The 22,569-nt window shown below is 49.2% G+C and overlaps 1 protein-coding gene and 1 non-coding gene across 2 annotated transcripts in view; one reads left to right on the plus strand and one right to left on the minus strand.

Moving 5' to 3' along the window:
* The first annotated feature begins 950 nt into the window (after window positions 1-950).
* Window positions 951-22,569, plus strand: part of etfbkmt (electron transfer flavoprotein subunit beta lysine methyltransferase) — a 29,302-nt gene continuing 7,683 nt past the window's right edge. The window contains 2 exon segments of the mRNA XM_038781169.1: window positions 951-1,347; window positions 14,166-14,296. Of these exon segments, the coding sequence (XP_038637097.1) occupies window positions 1,076-1,347; window positions 14,166-14,296 (403 nt within the window). The 5' untranslated portion in view covers window positions 951-1,075.
* Window positions 21,825-22,018, minus strand: LOC119955355. The gene has a single exon (XR_005458451.1). It is a non-coding gene; the product is annotated as a U2 spliceosomal RNA (small nuclear RNA).

Consider the following 22,569-nt stretch of genomic DNA (forward strand, 5'->3'; position numbering starts at 1 on the left):
TAACACTGCAGCCTGGGAGATCAGCACTCACTCCAGCAGCAGCAGCTGTGGGTATAACACAGCAGCCTGGGAGATCAGCACTCACACCAGCAGCAGCTGTGGGGTATAACACTGCAGCCTGGGAGATCAGCACTCACTCCAGCAGCAGCTGTGGGGTGTAACACAGCAGCCTGGGAGATCAGCACTCACTCCAGCAGCAGCTGTGGGTATAACACTGCAGCCTTGGAGATCAGCCCTCACTCCAGCAGCAGCTGTGGGGTGTAACACTGCAGCCTGGGAGATCAGCACTCACTCCAGCAGCAGCTGTGGGTATAACACTGCAGCCTGGGAGATCAGCACTCACTCGAGCAGCAGCTGTGGGGTGTAACACTGCAGCCTGGGAGATCAGCACTCACTCCAGCAGCAGCTGTTGGTATAACACTGCAGCCTGGGAAATCAGCACTCACTCCAGCAGCAGCTGTGGGGTGTAACACTGCAGCCTTGGAGATCAGCACTCTGTAGCAGCAGCTGTGGGGTGTAACACTGCAGCCTGGGAGATCAGCACTCACTTCAGCAGCAGCTGTGGGTATAACACTGCAGCCTGGGAGATCAGCACTCACTCCAGCAGCAGCTGTGGGTATAACACTGCAGCCTGGGAGATCAGCACTCTGTAGCAGCAGCTGTAGGGTGTAACACTGCAGCCTGGGAGATCAGCACTCACTCCAGCAGCAGCTGTGGGTATAACACAGCAGCCTGGGAGATCAGCACTCACTCCAGCAGCAGCTGTGGGGTGTAACACTGCAGCCTGGGAGATCAGCACTCACTCCAGCAGCAGCTGTGGGTATAACACAGCAGCCTGGGAGATCAGCACTCACTCCAGCAGCAGCTGTGGGGTGTAACACTGCAGCCTGGGGGATCAGCACTCACTCCAGCAGCAGCTGTGAGGTGTAACACTGCAGCCTGGGAGATCAGCACTCACTCCAGCAGCAGCTGTGGGGTGTAACACTGCAGCCTGGGAGATCAGCACTCACTCCAGCAGCAGCTGTGGGGTGTAACACTGCAGCCTGGGAGATCAGCACTCACTCTAGCGGCAGACATGCTCCTTGACAGGCTGTCCAGCCCCGCAGTGTGGAGCTGCCTCCGTCTCATTAACCTGCGCTTCCCCCAGCAGCTCAGCGGACCTGCCGCGCCGGACCTGAGGACCTTCATCGCCCGCAACACAGAGCCGGTGAGGGAGCACCTCACCCCGGAGATCGGCCTGCGGCTCCTCACCCCGCGATGCCCCTTCTGGAGCCAGCCAGCCCAACAGTGGCCCTTCAGCGACCCCTACTGGGCCATCTACTGGCCGGGAGGACAGGCACTGTCCAGGTGAGTGTCAACCCACACTCACTGCCTGTGGGTCTCCCTCCCCCACACTCACTGCCTGTGGGTCTCCCTCCCCCACTCTCACTGCCTGTGGGTCTCCCTCCTCCACACACTGCCTGTGGGTCTCCCTCCCCCACACTCACTGCCTGTGGGTCTCCCTCCCCCACACTCTGCCTGTGGGTCTCCCTCCCCCACTCTCACTGCCTGTGGGTCTCCCTGCCCCACACTCACTGCCTGTGGGTCTCCCTGCCCCACACTCTGCCTGTGGGTCTCCCTCCCCCACTCTCACTGCCTGTGGGTCTCCCTACCCCACACTCACTGCCTGTGGGTCTCCCTGCCCCACACTCACTGCCTGTGGGTCTCCTTCCCCCACACTCACTGCCTGTGGGTCTCCCTGCCCCACACTCACTGCCTGTGGGTCTCCCTCCCCCACTCTCACTGCCCGTGGGTCTCCCTCCCCCACACTCACTGCTTGTGGCTCTCCCTCCCCCACACTCACTGCCTGTGGGTCTCCCTCCCCCACTCTCACTGCCCGTGGGTCTCCCTCCCCCACACTCACTGCTTGTGGCTCTCCCTCCCCCACACTCACTGCCTGTGGGTCTCCCTCCACCACAAAGGCTCCTGTCTGCCTGCATAGCGATGATTACACTTCAGAAGGAACACAATGTCACTTTGGGGCGGCCTGAGGATTCAAAATATGGAGCATCTGAATCCCAGATTCTCTTAAGCTCCTGATGCTTCAGCTGAAACTTTGGTACAAGCCCAAATTCCCACCCTTCTTCAACAACGAAAAGAGAAGATGCTGGAAAATCTCAGCATGCCTGTGTGGGCGACACGGTGGCACAGCGGTTAGACCAGGGATCCGGGTTCGATTCCGGCCTTGGATGAGCATCAGTGCGGAGTTTGCACATTCCCCCCGTGTCTGTGTGGGTTTCCTCCGGGTGCTCCGGTTTCCTCCCAAAGATGTGGGCAACATGGTAGCACGGTGGTTAGCGCAGTTGCTTCACAGCGCCAGAGTCCCAGATTCGAATCCCAGCTTGGGTCACTGTGCAGAGTCTGCACGTTCTCCCCGTGTCGTGGGAGTTTCCTCTGGGTTTTCCGGTTTCCTCCCACAGTCCAAAGATGTGCAGGTTAGGTGGATTGGGGTTACGGGGTTAGGCCAGGGGTGGAGGGGGGGGGGAGGGGGGTAAGCAGGCCTGGGTAGGATTCTTTTTTCCAGGGTGTGCTCCCTGGCCTACCCCACTGCCGGGATTCTATTGGATTGGATCATCTGTGGAGAGAGAACAGAGCTAATGTTTTAAGTCTGTATGACTCCTGGTCAAAGCTAGATAGAACGAGAAATGGGCTGGATGGTCAGCGATAGATGGAGGCTAGGGAGGATTGACCAAGATGTCGTGGAGACATCTCCTGAAAGTGGGGTAAGGGGTACAGTTCCCCGAGTGTCAGCTGGCAATTGTACTCTGCAATGGTTGCGCAAGCTGTTCCTGCCAAACACACACCCCTCCCAGCAACCACCCCAAAAAAAATAAATTTATAATGTTTGCAAAAGAACATTACATTCAGCTTTGACAATGCATAAAGTGCTCAGTTTCTTTCAATGCAGTACGTGAAGTACTCGACTACACTGGCCTAAGGTTATATTTAAAGGATACTTTTACATTCCGTGGCACGGGGAGAAGTGGTGGTGGTATAGCATTGTCACTGCCCTAGTAATTGGGAGACCCAGGTTCAAATCCCACTGGTGGAGGATCAAATTTCAATTCAATAAATATGTAGAATCAAAAGTCAAATAACGTCCATGAAATGCATGTTGTAAAAAGACTCAAGGATGTCCTTTTGGGTAAGGAAATCTGCTGTCTTTCTTTGGCCTGTCCTACATTAGACTCTCAACCCAGCAATGTGGCTGGGGATATCGAATAATTGCTGGCTTAGATATGATGCCCACAACCTATGAATGGCAGGCATGTTCCCTTCCAGTCGGGGAACACTTCAGCAGTCAAGGGCATTCAGCCTCTGATCTCCGGGTAAGCGTTCTCCAAGGCGGCCTTCAGGACACGCGACAACGCAGAATTGCCGAGCAAAAACTTACAGCTAAGTTCCGCACGCATGAGTGCGGCCTCAACCGGGATCTTGGATTCATGTCGTATTACATTCATACCCCACCATCTGGCCTGGACTTGCAAAATCCTACCAAATGTCCTGGCTTGAGACAATTCACACCTCTTTAACCTGGGGTTACCCCTGTCTCTGGATCTGTAATGATTTGATTACCCGCAAATGCTCGCATTCCAAGCATTGTCTGGCATCTCTGACTTTGTCTGTATAAATGTTTCTGGAACATACCTCTTCATTCACCTGAGGAAGGAGCAGTGCTCCGAAAGCTCGTGTTTGAAACAAACCTGTTGGACTTTAACCTGGTGTTGTAAGACTTCTTACTGTGCTCACCCCAGTCTAACGCCGGCATCTCCACATTATGAATGAGTATACATTAGAGCATATAGGGAGTTTAGACAGCTTTCAGCCCCTTTTGATACTCAACATTCTATTTCACAAAAGTATACTTTATTCATAAAATTTGTTAAAGTATATTTACAAAACATTTTGATTTGAAAATGACATAATGCAATAAATCCAACTTTTCTCAATACAACATGTTCCACTCTGAAGGTACCAGGTGCCTCAATACAATTGTAATGCTCTTGATAGTCAGAATATATATTCCATGTCAGGCATACAGCCCAGAGGGCAAAACATTTCAAATTCAATATTATAATGCAATAGAATTTTAATATTTCTCCACATAACATGCTCCCTGGTGAGGCACTTCAATGCAATTTTCAATGCTAACAGTGTACACACTCTGGGCACTTTCTCAAACGGAGCACTGGCTAACACACTGAAGTTCCATTTTCTCTTCTCTTCAGACGCAAGATAACTCATCACCACCTCGGGATTGAACCCAGGTCATATTCTGTTTCACAATACCAAGTGTGAAGCACCTTGGCACATTTTGTTCCCGTAAAGGCACGGTGTAAGCACAAGTGGTCATCGATAAAACCTCCCCTGCTCCTACGGTGTGGCAGGTTCACCCAGTCAGCAGTTTGAGCCACCCTCATTTGCCATCTTTTTTTGTTATAAATTTAGAGTACCCTTTATTTTTGTCCAATTAGGTGGCAATTTAGCGTGGCCAATCCACCTACCCTGCACATCTTTGGGTTGTGGGGTGAGACCCACGCAAACATGGGGAGAATGTGCAAACTCCACATGGACAGTGACCCAGGGCCGGGATCTTATTGTTATATTATCTGTAAATATCGGTTAAGAGTTAGGAACTAGGGCAGCAAGGTGGCGCAGTGGTTAGCACTGCTACCTCACGGTGCCGAGGCTCCAGGCTCGATCCCGGCCCTGGGTCACTGTCCGTGTGGAGTTTGCACATTCTCCCCGTGTTTACGTGTGTTTCGCCCCCACACCCTAAAGATGTGCAGGGTAGGTGGATTGGCCACGCTAACTTGCCCCTTAATTGGAAAAAATGAATTGGGTATTCTAAATTCATATTAAAAAAAGAATTAGGAACTAATTAACTAGGAACTAATAGCCATGTGCAAGTGTTCCTGGGCCACGTTTCACAGCTGCACTACAGGCTGATGTGATGTGGAACAAAACTAGTTTAACTTGGTCCTTGTGCGGTAGTGTGGTGAGTTAAGGATAAAGGTTTCTGATTTTCCAAGTTGAAAGCATCATTACCAACATCAGGGACGCAAAGGACAACAAGAATACCTAACGGTTGGATTGCTGCAACTGAGTTAACAGAGGGCAGGGCTGGGTGCTGACTATTCTTGGATCAGAAATGTTCAGGTATAATAGGGAGAAAAAGGAAGGAGTTGCTCTAACGATTAAGGAGAATATTGCAGAGCTGGAGAGTGGTTGCCCTAGAGGGTACTCATGCCACACCAGTGCCAGGTAATCACTGTCTCCAACAAGCAAACCTCTTGGCACTTAATGGCATTGTCATTGCTAAATACCCCATCAGCAACATCCTGGGGGTTACCATTGACTAGAAACTGAACTGGACCACCTATTTAAATACTGTGGCTACAAGAGCAAGCCAGAGACTGAGCATTGTGAGGCAAGTAACCCACCTCTAGATTCCCCAAAGTCCGTTCATCATCTACAAGGCACAAGCCAGGAGTGTGATGGAATGCTCTCCACTTGCCTGGATGAGAGCAGCTCCAACAACACTCAAGAAGCTCAGCACCATCCAGGACATCCGCTTGATCGACACCTCATCCACCTGCTTAAACATTCACTCTCTCCACTACTGACAGACAGGTGGTAGCAGTGTGTTCCATCTACAAGGTGCACTGCAGGATCTCATCAAACTCCTTCCATAGCACCTTCCAAACTCCCAACCTCTAGCACCTAGAAGGACAAGGACAGCAAATGTAATGGAACATCACCTCCTGTATGTTATATTCCAAGCCACAGACCAGCCGAGTTATTGCCGTTCCGTCACTACCACTGGGTCACAATCCTGCAACTTCCTCCCCAGCAGCATTGTGGGTGTACTGGTACAATATGGACTGTAGCAGTTCAATAAGGTGGCTCACCACCACCTACTCGAGGGCAATTAGGGATGGGCAATAAATGCTGACCTTGCCAGCCCCCACATCCCATGAAAGAATAAATAAATATTCTCCGGTTGCCGACGCCGAAATTGCATTCAGCGATCGGCCGGAGTGTCACAGTAACCGACCAAATCGGGATCGGTGCCTTTTTTTGTGATGCTCCGCCCCCTCCACAGCGAGCGATTATGCTGCGCCACGTATCAACGGTCTCAGGCCATTGCTTGAGGGCCCCCCACCCCTCCCGATGCTCCGCCCCCGACCGGCCGAGCTCCTGATGGCATCGGTCGTTTGTGGTCTCATCAGTCGGGAACTCGGCGTGGAGAGACTCCGTCCAGTGCCGCCACAGTCGGGGGAGGACCGATCCAGGGGCAGGGTGAGGAATTTATTAGGGGCTGGGGACACTGGGGGCAGGAAGGGGTGGTCCGGGCGACGCGAGTCGGCCAAAGGGGGGCACTATTTCACGGGCCGGGTCCGCGAGCTGCCTCCGCCTTGTAGCACGGTGCAGCCGCTGTAGGCCACCGCCTTGCGCATGCGCGGCCACGGTCCCGGCAATTCTCCAGGCCATATCGGCAGCTAGAGCCAGGTGCTCTACGCTGCCGGCACACTAGCCCCCAGCAAAACGGGGAATCAGTGGCTGTTTTAAGCCATTCTTTCTGGTGTAAAACACCACCGTTCACACGCTGGCGTGAGGACATAGCCCCAGAATCGGAGAATCTAGCCCACTATCTCTGCATCCTGTCTGTCCAGTCCAGTCAGACGTTTTTGTACATTTCAATCAGATCCCCTCTCATTCTTCTAAACTCCAGTGATTACAGGCCCAGTCGACCCTCTCCGCCGACAATCCTGCCATTCCAGGACTCACGCTAATGAACTTTGGCCGCACTCCCTCTATGGCAAATATGTTCTTTCTTAGGTAAGGAAACTAAGACTGCACACAGTTCTCCAGGTAGCCATGATGTGGAGATGCCGGCGTTGGACTGGGGTGAGGACAGCAAGAAGTCTGACAACACCAGGTTAAAGTCCAACAGGTTTGTTTCAAACCACTAGCTTTTGGAACGCAGCTCCTTCCTTCACCTGAGGAAGGAGCAGTGCTCCGAAAGCTAGTGTTTTCAAACAAACATGTTGGACTTTAACCTAATGTTGTGAGACTTCTTACAATACTCCAGGTGTGGTCTGACCAAAGCCCTGTACAGCTGCAGTAAGACATCCTTGCTCCTGTACTCAAGTCCTCTTCCGTGAAGGCCAACATACCTTTGTCTTCCTTTTTAAAGAAAAATTTACAATTGAGGGGCAATTTAGCCTGGCCAATCCACCTACCCTGCACATCTTTGGGATCTGGGGGTGAGACCCACACAGACAATGTGCAAACTCCACACGGACAGTGACCCAGGGCCAAGACTCAACCCGGGTCCTCAGTGCCATGAGGCATCAGTGCCAACCAGTGCACCACCGTGCTGCCCTGGCACTCTGTGATTCTAATGATATTGCTATTTGAATTTGGACTCATTTTGAAATTATAAAACATCAGACAGTTTTTAAAAGATTCAAGTGACAAACAAACAAATAGAATATGTTAATGCCTGGAATCAAATTGGGACTGTTTTGAATCTGTTTTAAGCATATTAGAATATTTTACTGGGAAGAACATTTTCTCCAAGACTTATGAATGAGATAGGAAGGTTCTCGGTTCGGTCTTACTGCCACGATCTGAGCGCATAAACCAATTTGGACAGCTGTAGCCCCCTACTGACGGAGTGCTGCACTGTCAGAGCTTCTGTCTGCCCTCTTATGAAGTTTGTTTTTGCAAAAAAATATACTTTATTCCTAAAATATCTGGAAGAAGCAACACATAAACATTTGAAATTGTTATAGCAGTAAAGTGGAATGATTTCTCACATTTTCTCCAGAGATGAAGATGCACTCTGAGGTGCTTCAGTTCAGTAATGAGAACATTACAAACATTTCAATATTTTCACTACATAGAATCCAATTCTTTTCAACTCTGTACATCGGTCATGTTGCATCCTGTAATGCTTCAATACAGTTACATACAGTTAGCATTAAGCTCACAGACTGAGGCATTTAAAAAAAACATTTTTTTCTTCTTTTTTATAAATTTAAAGTATCCAATTCTTTTTTTCCAATTAAGGGGCCAATCCACCTACCCTAAACATCTTTGTGTTATGGGGGTGATACCCACGCAGTCAGGGGGAGAATGTGCAAACTCCACACGGGGCCGGGATCGAATCTGCGTTCTCAGGACAGTGAGGCAGCAGTGCTAACTACTGCACCACGCTGCCGTCCTAACCAAAGTATTTAACGCTTTTACCAGCCCCTCGGTGTACATTGAGTGAAAGGCCTTTCACAATGACCTTTCCCCATTGCGGCTGCCCCAAGCTGGAGTGTGTCCCTCAGCCCGTAGTCCCGGACCCTGGAATGTGCCCGTCTGCAACCTTTGCACTGGAAGATCAACAGGTTTCGGGCAGACTAAAGAGCGTCTTTCACCGAGTTGATGGTCCTCCAGCAACAGTTGGTGTTTGTCTCCGTATGTGTCCCTGGGTAACAGCCCGTAGAGGACAGAGTCATGGAGCTGCTCAGGATGAACATTGACAAATACCACTGCACTTCTCTCTCGACTCTTGGCCAAGGCACATTCCACAAGGCCTGCCCTTTCGAGAAGTGATTGTTGAAAAGAAAAGTTGAGTTGTGGGGGTGAGACTCGCGCAGACGAAGGGGGAATGTGCAAACTCCACACGGACAGTGACCCGGGGCTGGGATCAAACCCTGGGGATCGGTGCTGGGAGGCAGCAATGCTAACCATTTCACCACCATGGCACCCCTCCATTTGTGCTGTACCGGCATGCTTGCTTTTAGTGACTGATGTACTCGGCCACTCAGTTCAACATTTCCCAATCTATCACCATTTAAATAATACTCTGCCGCTCTGTTCCTCATTCCAAAGTAGATAACTTCACATTTATCCACTTATACTGCATCACTGTGGACTGTGGGACCCCACTAGTCACTGTCTGTCACTTCGAAAAAGACACATTTATTCTTATTTCCTGTTTTCTGTCTGCTCACCAGTTCTCAATCAATGCCAAAGTAGTACACCCAATGCCATGTGCTTTAATTTTGCACATTAACCTCTTATGTTGGACTTTATCAAAAGCTTTCAGAAAATCCAAATACACCATGTCCACTGGTTCTCCCTTGTCTATTCTGCTAGTTACATCCTCCAAAAACTTCAGTAGGTTTGTCAAATATGATTTCCCTTTCATAAATCCACGTTGACTCTGTCTAATCCCGTTGATATTTTCTCAGTATTCTGTTATCACACCCTTTATAATACTTACCTATCTTAGCTTTTACCTGTTACTGATGTTAGCCTAACCAGTCGGTTATTCCCTGTTTTTCTTTCCCTCCTTTTTCAAATAGCAGGTTATATTTGCGCTACTAATTCATCGAAGTTCTTGCGAATGCTCCATGCATTTGGATAAAGTACCTCCAAACTTATCTTTTAAACATTTTTACACATAGCTTTTTGTACTGTTCCTCTATTTGCTGTTAGCCCTTGCCTTCCATTTTTGCTTTCTGCTTTTCCATCTTCCACTTCTATTTGTGTTTCCCCCTCGTCTCTCCCCACTCGGGTTCCTACCCCCCCCCCCCCCCCCCCCCCCCCCCCCCCCACTCCAGTTTAAACTCTCCCCAACAGCTCTAGCAAATAGCTTTTCAAGGATATTGGCCTCTGTCCTGCAGGGGTGCAACCCTTCCAGCTTGTACAGGTCCCATCTTTCCCAGAATCGGTCCCAATGCCTCAGGAATCCAAATCCCTCCCTCCTACACCATCTCCTGTCCCGCTGGTCTATTTTCCTATTGCTGTTCTCGCTAGCACACGGCAATCCTGTGGTTACTACCTTTGAGGTCCTGCTTTTTGATTTATTTCCTAGCTCCCTATATTCTGCTTTCAGGACTTCGTCCCTCTTTTTAAAAAAAAAAAAAATTTTTATTCTCCATTTTCACATTTTCCTTCAAAATTTACACCCCCCCCCCCCCTCCCAACAAGCAGTAAACGGTAACAGATACAAAGTCAATACCCTTAACATCAACAACGATCCCATCCGCCCACCACCCCAACCAACGGCCCACCTATCAATACAATATAAGCATCAAATAAAACAAACCCTCCCACGGTGGGAAAAAAAACAAAGGAGAAAAAGAAAAAGGAGTCCGGAATAGCCTCCGAAAGAGTACCGTAAATGACACCCAAGAGTTGTAAACACCCTCCCCCTCTCCAACTCCTCCCCTCCACTTCCTCTTGTAAAACTGCTCCCCCCAACCCCCCACATGAAAAAAAAATTAAAATGAAAATCGCTTATTGTCACAAGTAAGCTTCAATGAAGTTACATTCCGGCACCTGTCCGGGGAGGCTGGTACGGGAATCGAACCGTGCGGCTGGCCTGCTTGGTCTGCTTTAAAAAGCCAGCGATTTAGCTCAGTGAGCTAAACCAGCCCACATACACATCCACACCCCAAAGAACCCTCATTACAACTGAAGAAGAAGTCCCATTTCTTCCCTTGTCCAAATATATACGTTGGCTCCTGCAGCCAATACACCAGCACGCAGGGAAACAAAAAAGAAAAATACAGTCATGAGGCGACATTGGTACATGACCATTTCTCAATTCTGCCACAGTCCTTCTGCCTTTGCAAACTCCTCCGCTGCTTCCGCCGTCCCAAAATAAAAGTCCTTGAACTTGTAGGTCACCCTCAGCTTCGCTGGATATACAATGCCGCGCTGCACCGTGCTAATGTACAGTGCCCTCTTCACCCGGTTGAAGGCAGCCCGCCTCCTCGCCAGCTCCGCCATAAAGTCCTGGTATACGCGTATACCAGCTCCAGCCCACTGCACCACCCGCTTCTGCTTGGCCCAGCACAGGACCTTCTCCTTCACTGTACCTACAGAAGCACAGTCACTACTCTTGGTGGCTCACTTGCCTTTGGTACAGGCCTCCACGACCGATGACCCTGATCCAGTTCATATCGGGAGGGATCCTCCCCCTCCCCCAATAGCTTCGCCAACATTGTGGCAAAAAACTCAGTCGGCCTCGGTCCTTCAACACCTTCGGGCAGCCCCACAATCCTCAAATTCTGTCGCCTGGATCTGTTTTCCAGGTCTTCCATTTTGCCTCGCAAATCCTTGTTGATCTCTATCACCTTCCGCATCTCCTTCCCCATCGAGGTAAGTTGATCACTATGCTGTAATAATGTTTCTTCCACTTCCTTCAGCGCCTCGCCTTGCTCCCGCACCTCCGTCACTGCGCCCACCACCGCCGTCCTCACCGGGGTAATCGCCTCCTCCACCAGCACTTTCAAAACCGCCCCCATCTCCTTCCTCATCGCCTCCATGTGTTTTGTGAAATGTCTTTCGAATTCCACGGCCATCACCTTAGTTATTTCTTCAGCCGTAAGCAATGCGGCCTCCTCTGGTGCTCCAGCCTTCATTTTCTTTACTGACCCCGTGGTGACCTTTCCACTCCCCGACGAACTTTCAGCTGCTTTTTTCACGGATGTTTTTTTACTGATCCTCGACATTTCCCTTCCCTGTGCTTTCTCCCGACATTTACTGCCTTCGCTGCCCCTAGGACCGGACGTTAACCCCCGACAATGCCGTTCCCGAACGGGAGCCCTCCAACGCGCGGCTGCCCTCCGCCCACCGTCACCGGAAGTCCCCTCGTCCCTCTTCTTATCAATGTCGTTGGTACCAATACGAACCTTAACCTCTGACTCTTCACACTCTCCCTTCAGAATGTTCTACGGCCGTTCAGTGACATCCTTGTTCCTGGTATCAGGGAGGCATCAGATCATCCCGGTGAAATGTCTGCAGCCACAGAAATACACTTTCACAGCCAAAGAAATATCTTTGAAGTGTAATCATTGTTGTAATGTAGGAAACAGAGCAGTTAGTTTGCACAAAGCAAGATCCCACAAACAGGGATATGATAATGACCAGAGGCTTAAGTGGGTCGGTGCAGACTCTATGGGCCGAATGGCCTCCTTCTGGACTGTGTGTTCTAGATGATCTGTTTTTGTGATGTTGTTTGAGGGATAAACATTGATCAGCACATTGGGGATAACTCCTGACAAGTCTTTGAAATAATGTCATGGGGGTCCTTTACTACCACCTGAGAGGGCCGACTGGGCCTCGGTTTAACATCGCATAGGGCAGCACGGTAGCACAAGTAGATAGCACTGTGGCTTCACAGCGCCAGGGTCCCAGGTTCAATTCCCCGCTGGGCCACTGTCTGTGCGGAGTCTGCACGTTCTCCCCGTGTCTGCGTGGGTTTCCTCCGGATGCTCCGGTTTCCTCCCACAGTCCAAAGATGTGCAGGTTAGGTGGCTAGGCCATGCTAAATTGCCCTTGGTATCCAAAAAGGTTAGGAGGGGTTATTGGGTTATGGGGATGGGGTGGAAGTGAGGGATTAAATGGGCCGGAGCAGACTGGATGGGCCAAATGGCCTTCTGCACTGTATGTTCCATGTTCTATGTTCTATATCTGAGAAATAGCATCTCCAGCAGTGCAGCACTCCCTCAGTACTGCGCCAGAATGTCAGCCCTGACTTTAGGCCCAAATTCTGGAATGGGGCTTGTAGGTGCAACCTTCTTGACTCGGGTGAGGGTTCTACCAACTGAGCTACGGCTGATACGCAAAATCAATATTGACTTGCACGCTGGGAGAACTCCTCTGGTCTCCCAAGGGATTTTTTTTAATGTTCACCTGAGCGTTCTGATACAGCTTCACTTTGATTCTGTTCCAAGTGCAGGACTCCATCAGTATCAGGTACTCCCTAGATTGTCAATATAACTGACCCTGCCTTGCCTGAAATTGTGTGTGTGGTTATCAGTCTGTAGCAGGAGGATCCTCGTCTGAGTGTAGCTTGTCTTTTTTTTTGAAAACCTGCAATGTTGAGACTAAAATAATTGATTCTTTTTTTCACAAATTTAGAGTATCCAATTCTTTTTTTCCAATTGAGGGGTAATTTTTGTGTGGCCAATTCACCTACCCTGCACATTTTTTTTGGGTTGCGGGGGTGAGACCCATGCAGACACGGGGAGAATGTACAAACTCCACACGGACAGTGACCCGGGGCCATGCTAAATTGCCCCTTAATTGGGGGATAAAAAAGAATTGGGTACTCTAAATTTATTTTAAAAAACAAAAACAGCCTTGTGGAATATGAGCTCCCGGGGGCAGCACGGTGCTGCAGTGGTAAGCACTGCTGCCTCACGGCGCTGAAGACCCGGGTTTGATCCCGGCCCCGGGTCACTGTCCGTGTGGAGTTTGCACATTCTCCCCAGGTCTGCATTGGCCTCACCCCCACAACCTAAAAGATGTGAATTGGCCATGCTAAATTGCCCTTCAATTGGAAAAAAAGAATTGGGTACTCTAAACTTTTTTTTTTAAATTTAGAGTACTCAATTAATTTTTTCCAATTAAGGGGCAATTTAGCGTGGCCATTCCACCTACCCTGCACATCTTTGGGCTGTGGGGACGAAACCCACGCAGACACGGGGAGAATGTGCAAACTCCACACGGACAGTGACCCAGGGCCGGGATCGAACCTGGGACCTTGGCGCTGTGAGGCAGCAGTGCTATCCACTGCGCCACCGTGCTGCTTCTCAATTTATAACAAAAAAAAAGGAATGCGAGCTGCCCCGCTGAGGGGCGGGAGCCTATCAGCAGACTAATGGACTCTGGTAATAAAAGCTCGGCCTGAATGGGAGCCGAGCGGGCTAGTCCCACTGGGACCTGAAGTGTATTGTGTAAATAGTTGTTTATGAATAAGAACAAGTTTCTTTGCACCTCTCATTGTGGATTGCTCTGTGGTCACTGAATCAGTGAACTTCAGGCTTCAGTGATCCTGGACTGTGCAGGAGATAAGAGCCTTGGCTCCTGATTCTTTGCCAGTGACCCAATGGCAAGTTGACAATCGAATAGCCTCTCATTGCTGATAGACATTAAAGATAGTAGGAAAAGGTCTCAAGAGCCAGCAGCAGCCGCAGAAGATATTCTAAATACACCATCGGAAAAGGCGAGGTGGCAATGGGAGAAAATGATCTTGTGGTGATATGGTGGTGCAGAGATACCAGGAGCCCCAAGTGTCCTAACTCACTTGTTCTGAACATTGTTCTTAGATACCTCCTGGATAATGCGACAGTCACAAAGTCAAAGAAGGTGCTGGACTTAGGAAGTGGCTGTGGTGCCTCTGCCATTGCAGCTTTTATGAGTGGAGCCACATGTGTCCTTGCCAATGATATTGACCCAGGTAAGCAGAAATGAACTGGGGGGAAAAAACTGCCTTGCAATTGGGCCTCTATCGGAACTGACTCAGACGTACAGAGTACAGAAAACCTTGGGTTCAGTTTCCAATGCTGGGTCAATTGAAACCTTCAAGTCTGAGACCGATAGATTTTTGTTCCTCGAGGGTACGTACAAATTAGGAGCAGGAGTAGGCCACTCGGCCCCTCGAGCCTGCTCCACCATTCAATAAGATCATGAGTATGAAGGGATTTGGAGAAAAGGTGAGTAAAGTGAACTGAAGTACAGATTAGCTGTGAATGAAATGAAAGGTGAAAGAAACTTGAGGAGCTGAGCTCCAGCTCCTGTATTCCGAAGAATTGTGAGGTGGGTTTACAAATGGCAACTGCTCCCTATTTCGCAATCCTTCAGTCAAACCTTCACATGTGCACCTGGTCAGTGACTGTTAGCAGAATGTTTCAACGTGTCAGGCATCAGCTTCAAGCCTGGTTCTATCCAGTGGTCAGTAGTCTCGTAATAGGGACCAGCGTGATTGTTTTTTAACTACCCTTTCACGAGCTCAAGAGTGAAGTGCAGCACCTGAACTGCTGTCAAATCTGAACTCAGCTAACCTAACAAAGATCAGAAATTGAACCCATGGTATTAGTGGCTCAGCACAATGCAAAAGGACAGATTTAGTCAGTGCTGAAGTCTTTCAAATTTATTATTTTTAAAATTTAAAGTGCTCAATTATTTTTTTTTAAGGGGCAATTTAGTGTGTGGCCAATCCACTGACCCTTCACATTTTTGGGATGGGGGGGGGGCACGCAGACACGGGGAGAATGTGCAAACTCCACACGAACAGTGACCGAAGGTCGGGATAGATCCTGGGTCCTCGGCGCCGTGAGGCAGCAGTGCTAACCACTGAGCCACTGTGCCGCCTCAAGGCTTTCAAAAATACAGCATTAAAGCAAACTTATAGACTGCTTTCGTTCTCTTAGCCTTGCGAAACAAAGTAAATGTGGGCAGTAGGGCATCATTAGAAATAAAACAATTTCTTATTAACAGCAACATGAGAAGTATGAAAGCACTGTAGGAGCCTGAATTCTGTACGGCACGAGGCAAGTGGTGATGTGAGTATGAGGCCATTTGGGAACTAAAGGAATTTGAAAAGCAAAATGACAATTACATTCTTGGCAGGAATCCAGGAACAATTTTCACATAACTTAGATTCTTAACTCCGAAACAAAGTAAGTCTCTGCTGTTTCATTCATTGCGTGACTGCAGGGCTCCTGTGATGTTTGTTACAGTAGCTGTTTTGTGTTTCTGAAATGTGTGATTCAGATATGTGGGAAAGACGAGGGGCTGGATTCTCCGCAGCCCCGCGCAGAAGTCGCGTTTGCCGCCGGGGCGGAGAATGGCCGTTTACGAGGAAATCGGGACCGGCCCGGAATCCCTCGCGCGCGATCTACACGTCGCGGCCCAGGGGGCCATTGACAGAGGCCCCCCCCACGATTCTCCGCTCAAAACTGGCCGAGTTCCCGACGGCGTCGTTCTAACCAGGTCGGGGACCTCAGGTGGCGGCTGTGGACTCAGTCCTTGGCCGTACTGGTGAGGGGGGGGGGGGGGGGGGGGGGGGGGATTGAGCACCAGAGGGGGCCTCATGGACGACCAGGGGAGCGAATGGGCAGCTAGGATCCGCGGACGTGCACAATCTCAGGTGGGCCTACATTTTGGATGATGCATTTCTGGAGAATCTTAATATATATTTTTTTTAAATTTAGATTACCCAATTATTTTTTCCAATTAAGGGGTAATTTAGCGTGGCCAATCCACCTAATGTGCACATTTTTGGGTTGTGGGGGCGAAACCCACGCAGACACGGGGAGAATGTGCAAACTCCACACGGACAGTGACCCAGGGCCGGGATCGAACCTGGGACCTCAGCGCGCTAACCATTAGACCACCGTGCTGCCTGAGAATCTTAATATTGACAAGTATTTGCCATAGCACTCATCCTCTTCTCTCTTCAATAATTCATCATTCCCCTGTGAAATAGCTCTGGTTTCTCTAACCCTTAAACTAATTGAGAGTTTTCTTGCAAGCAGTATGGTTGGTGTTTTTTTTTTGTGCTGCAGCTGGGGTCACACACCATCTCCTCTCAATCTAATTACTTTGCAGGTCCACTCCATACGTCCGACAGCTGGAATAGTTGGATGGCTCAATTCCTAGGACCCCCCCCCCCCCCCCCCCCCCCCCCCCCCCCTCCGCCCCAATACTTCTCTGATCCTCTTTTAGCCAATGAACACTTACTGTCTGGGATTACAATTGAAATGAAAATGAAAATCGCTTATTGTCACGAGTAGGCTTCAATGAAGTTACTGTGAAAAGCCCCTAGTCGCCACATTCCTGCGCCTGTTCGGGGAGGCTGTTACTGCTGGCCTGCTTGGTCTGCTTTCAAAGCCAGCGATTTAGCCCTGTGCTAAACAGGGCTATTTAGGGCCAATTTAATATAATAGCAAATAATCTTTATTGTCACAAGTAGACTTACATTAACACTGCAATGAAGTTACTTAGTCACCGCACTCCGGTGCCTGTGCAGTGCTGAGAAACATCCCGTTATCCAACTTTGCCATTTTCTATTGGCCTCGGGTGGGGGTGGTTCTAACTGCCGAGGCCGCACTTAAAGGGATTGCAGATCGGGCGTCATTTTATCCGGCAGCTCCAATCTTTCCGCAGTCCCCTTTTAGGTTCCACCCCACGGTTTTGACCCCCCCCCCCCCCCCCCCCCCCCCCCCCCCCCAAACCTTGGGAAGGTCCTGGGAACCTCCCACACCCCTCACCCACCTCTGCCTTGCAAGGAACACCCCTGGCCCAACCACTGGCATTGCCCGGCATCTCGGCAGTACCACCTGGGCCCAGATGTCAGGGGGAGTGCCCTGTCCTTGACCACCCCAGGGCCTCCACCCAATAACCCCGTCACCCCACCTAACCTTTTTGGACACTAAGGGCAATTTATTATTGCCAAACCACCTAACCTGCACATCTTTGGACTGTGGGAGGAAACCGGAGCACCCGGAGGAAACACAAGCAGACACGGGGAGAACCTGCAGACCCCACACAGACAGTGACCCAAACCGGGAATTGAACCTGGAACCCTGGAGCTGTGTAGCAACTGTGCTAACCACTGTGCTACCGTGCTGCCCCTCTCCACTAGGTTCTCTGTCTCCCTCCTGAATTCTGACTCATCCTTTTTCGAGATCCGATACTACGGTTGTGTCGTCAGCAAACTTGTCAATGGAGTTGGAGCCAAATTTTGCCATGCAGTCGTGTGTGTATAGGGAGTATAGTTGGGGGCTAAGTATGCAGCCTTGCGGGGCCCCGGTATTGAGAACTTTCGTGGAGGAGGTGTTGTTGTTTATTCTTACTGATTGTGGTCTATGGGTCAGAAAGTTGAGGATCCAGTTGCAGAGTGAGAAGCCAAGTCCTAGGTTTTGGAGCTTTGATATGAATTTGGCTGGGATTATGGTGTTGAAGACGGAGTTGTAGTCAATAAAGAAGAGTCTGATGTATTAGTCCTTGTTGCCGAGATGCTCTGGGGATGAGTGTAGGGCCAGGGAGATGGCATCTGCTGTGGACCGGTTGCAGCGGTATGCGAATTGCAGTGGATCTAGGCATCCTTGGAGTATGGAGTTGATGTGCCTCATGACTAACCTCTCAAAGCACTTCATTACGATCGATGTCAGAGCCACCGGACGGTAGTCACTGAGGCACGTTGCCTGGTTCTTCTTTGGCACCGTTATGATGGTGGTCTTCTTGAAGCAGATAGGGACCTCGGAATGGAATAGGGAGAGGTTGAAGGTGTCCGCGGACACATCTGCCAGCTGGTCTGCGCAGGCTATGGGTGCACGACCAGGGATTCGTCCGGACCCGTCGCCTTCCGAGGGTTCACTTTCAGGAAGGGCGATCTGACTTCGGAAGCTGTGAGGGTGGATATGGGTGTGTCCGGGGCTGCTGCGGCAGATTGATGGTTTCCTGCTCGAACCGAGCATAGAACGCATTGAGTTCATCGGGCAGGGGTGCGCTACTGCTGGAAATACTGCTCGACTTCGCTTTGTAGCCCTTTATGTTGTTTAGGCCTTGCCACAACCGCCGAGAGTCTGTAACGCTAGTCTGTGACTGCAGCTTGGTGTGATATTGTCTATTGGCATGCCATATGGCTTTGCGGAGGTGGTAGCTGGATTTCTTGTATAGGTCAGGGTGGCGTGACTTGAGCGCCTCAGACCTGGCCTTGAGTAGGGAGTCAATGTGGTAACTAAGCGATGATTTCTGGTTGGGGAACGTATGGACATACGTTGGAGGGTGGTTTAGGAGTGTGGTTCGAGCGGGGGGGAGGGGGAAGAAGGTATTTTTGAAGGTGTTAGTGGGTGTTGTCAGACTGCTGTATGTGGTGGGCAATGGAAGACTTTGCAAGAGTGAATAGGTGGGCCGGGTGGGAGGGAGTGGTGTCTGATAATGCTGGGCTCTGTAGTAATATACACAGGGCCTAGTTTTAAGGTTGATTAAATGGGATATCTTAAATTAAAGAATTGGGCACTTTAAAAACCACAGTCTGCAGAAGCCTGCAGAATCCGAATATACTCAGACAAGCTGCCGGGGGTATATCTGGAGCAGCCCCTGATAACCCATCAAGTAATTATCGCTCCTACTTGAGATGCATTGGCCCATTGTCCACAGTTCCTGATGATCCATCGCTCCTCCCAGAGTGGCCTGCTGTGCCCTGTCAACAGGTCATCATCCAGACCATTGGGCACTGGGACCCTGCCTCCTGAGACTCATAGAACATAGAACATAGAACGATACAGCGCAGTACAGGCCCTTCGGCCCTCGATGTTGCACCGACATGGAAAAAAAACTAAAGGCCATCTAACCTACACTATGCCCTTATCATCCATATGCTTATCCAATAAACTTTTAAATGCCCTCAATGTTGGCGAGTTCACTACTGTTGCAGGTAGGGCATTCCACGGCCTCACCACTCTTTGCGTAAAAAACCCACCTCTGACCTCTGTCCTATATCTATTACCCCTCAATTTAAGGCTATGTCCCCTCGTGCTAGCCACCTCCATCCGCGGGAGAAGGCTCTCGCTGTCCACCCTATCTAACCCTCTGATCATTTTGTATGCCTCTATTAAGTCACCTCTTAACCTTCTCTCTAACGAAAACAACCTCAAATCCATCAGCCTTTCCTCATAAGATTTTCCCTCCATACCAGGCAACATCCTGGTAAATCTCCTCTGCACCCGTTCCAAAGCTTCCACGTCCTTCCTATAATGAGGCGACCAGAACTGTACGCAATACTCCAAATGCGGCCGTACTAGAGTTTTGTACAACTGCAACATGACCTCATGGCTCCGGAACTCAATCCCTCTACCAATAAAGGCCAACATACCATAGGCCTTCTTCACAACCCTATCAACCTGGGTGGCAACTTTCAGGGATCTATGTACATGGACACCGAGATCCCTCTGCTCATCCACACTACCAAGAATTTTACCATTAGCCAAATATTCCGCATTCCTGTTATTCTTTCCAAAGTGAATCACCTCACACTTCTCCACATTAAACTCCATTTGCCACCTCTCAGCCCAGCTCTGCAGCTTATCTATGTCCCTCTGTAACCTGCAACATCCTTCCGCACTGTCTACAACTCCACCGACTTTAGTGTCGTCTGCAAATTTACTCACCCATCCTTCTGCGCCCTCCTCTAGGTCATTTATAAAAATGACAAACAGCAACAGCCCCAGAACAGATCCTTGTGGTACGCCACTCGTAACTGAACTCCATTCTGAACATTTCCCATCAATTACCACTCTCTGTCTTCTTTCAACTAGCCAATTTCTGATCCACATCTCTAAATCACCCTCAATCCCCAGCCTCTGTATTTTCTGCAATAGCCGACCGTGGGGAACCTTATCAAACGCTCTACTGAAATCCATATACACCACATCAACTGCTCTACCCTCGTCTACCTGTTCAGTCACCTTCTCAAAGAACTCGATAAGGTTTGTGAGGCATGACCTACCCTTCACAAAACCATGCTGACTATCCCTAATCATATTATTCCTATCTAGGTGATTATAAATCGTATCTTTTATAATCCTCTCCAAGACTTTACCCACCACAGATGTTAGGCTCACCGGCCTATAGTTACCGGGGTTATATCTACTCCCCTTCTTGAACAAAGGGACCACATTTGCTATCCTCCAGTCCTCTGGCACTATTCCTGTAGCCAATGATGACCTAAAAATCAAAGCCAAAGGCTCAGCAATCTCTTCCCTGGCTTCCCAGAGAATCCTAGGATAAATCCCATCAGGCCCCGGGGACTTACCTATTTTCACCTTGTCCAGAATTGCCAACACTTCTTCCCTACACACCTCAATGCTATCTATTCTAATAGCCTGGGTCTCAGCATTCTCCTCCCCAATATTATCTTTTTCTTGAGTGAATACTGACGAAAAGTATTCATTTAGTATCTCGCTTATCTCCTCAGCCTCCACACACAACTTCCCACCACTGTCCTTGACTGGCCCTACTCTTACCCTAGTCATTCTTTTATTCCTGACATACCTATAGAAAGCTTTTGGGTTTTCCTTGATCCTACCTGCCAAAGACTTCTCATGTCCCCTCCTTGCTCGTCTCAGCTCTCTCTTTAGATCCTTCCTCGCTTCCTTGTAACTATCAAGCACCCCAACTGAAACTTCACGCCTCATCTTCACATTGGCTCCATTCACTCCATTGGCTGAAGGCCAAAGGCAGGTGAAGAAAGGAGGTGGGTGGCAACAAGGGGATAAAAATAAGCATTCCATACATCTCGGAACAACGACTCGAAGCAAACCACTCAAAATAAAGACTCGGAGCTTGGTGTGTGAGATGACCTTGACCTGACCAGAAGGAAGCAAGCAAGCAACAGCCAGCGAGAATCACATTTGCAAATTGGAACCAGAGGGACTCAGATCTACAGCTTACCAAACCACCTTTGCGGGTAGCATAGTCGAATCCTGGGTGTTTCTTGTATGTATAGTGCGTAATTTATGGGTTAACTATATTTAATAAAGTGTGTTGCATTTCATTTGTCTCCGTACTTTGTTCTACTCATAAGTAAAGACACCTGGGAAAAGTTTAATTCAGGAGCTGGTTGAAGTATCTGAACAGGCATAAATACAACAGCACTGGCAAGGCAGCAGGGGATGTAGGCAAGGTGTTGTGCAAAGCAAAGTGGTAAGGCAGAAACGAAAGAGAAAATGCTGGAAAATCTCAGCAAGTCTGGCAGCATCTATAGGGAGAGAAAAGAGCTAACTTTTCGAGTCTGATGATTCTTTGTCGAAGCTAACAGAGTGGTGAGGCAGTGGAGGTAATTTAGTGTGTGGTATGTGGAGAGTGGGCAGTAATTTTGTTTTGTGACTGAATGAGTGAAGAGGATGAAAAGAAAAGGATATGAAGTGCAGATTTGTATGTGCAATCTATTTTTTGAGTTTGAAATTCCCCATGAAGGGGTGGTGTGCACCATTCGAGGAGGTACTGCAATACCGGGTTGATGCGTGGAATGGACGGAGCAAGCCCCTATTCCATTTCCCTGCTCTAAAAATCAATTTAATATATGGTCCCCAGATCAGGGACGTTCCAGATATTAAACTGAAAACAACAGAATTTTTTTTTCCAAACAATATACTTTATTCATAAAATTTATTTTAAAACCTTACAGAACATTTCAAATTGTCTTGACTGTACATTTCCAAAGTTACACATTCACTTGTCTTTCTTCAATTCAATTGGGATGACATTACACACATATCCTTTAAGTTACAATTTGTTCTTAAATATTTACATTGCTTTGTTTCTTTTATACATTGGAGTATTGAAGACCCAGACCGAGGGGTTTTACACTGTTACCAACCCCTCGGTGTACATTTGGTGGTAAGACCTTACACTGTGGTCTTCCCCCATTGCGCCTTGGCGGCAGCTGCCCCAAGCTTGAGTGCGTCCCACAGCACGTAGTCCTGGACCTTGGAATGTGCCAGTCTGCAGCACTCGGTCGAGGACAATTCTTTGCACTGGAAGATCAGCAAGTTTCGGGCAGACCAAAGAGCGTCTTTCACCGAGTTGATAACCCTCCAGCAGCAGTTGATGTTTGTCTCGGTGTGTGTCCCTGGAAACAGTCCATAGAGTCCCACAGAGCCGAATACAACTCAGCCGGTAAGCGTTCGCTTCCGGGAGTTTTACTCGTCTCAAAGGACCTGA

This window comes from Scyliorhinus canicula, chromosome 20 (genome assembly GCF_902713615.1).
Source record: "Scyliorhinus canicula chromosome 20, sScyCan1.1, whole genome shotgun sequence".
In the NCBI taxonomy this organism is placed as follows: domain Eukaryota; kingdom Metazoa; phylum Chordata; class Chondrichthyes; order Carcharhiniformes; family Scyliorhinidae; genus Scyliorhinus; species Scyliorhinus canicula.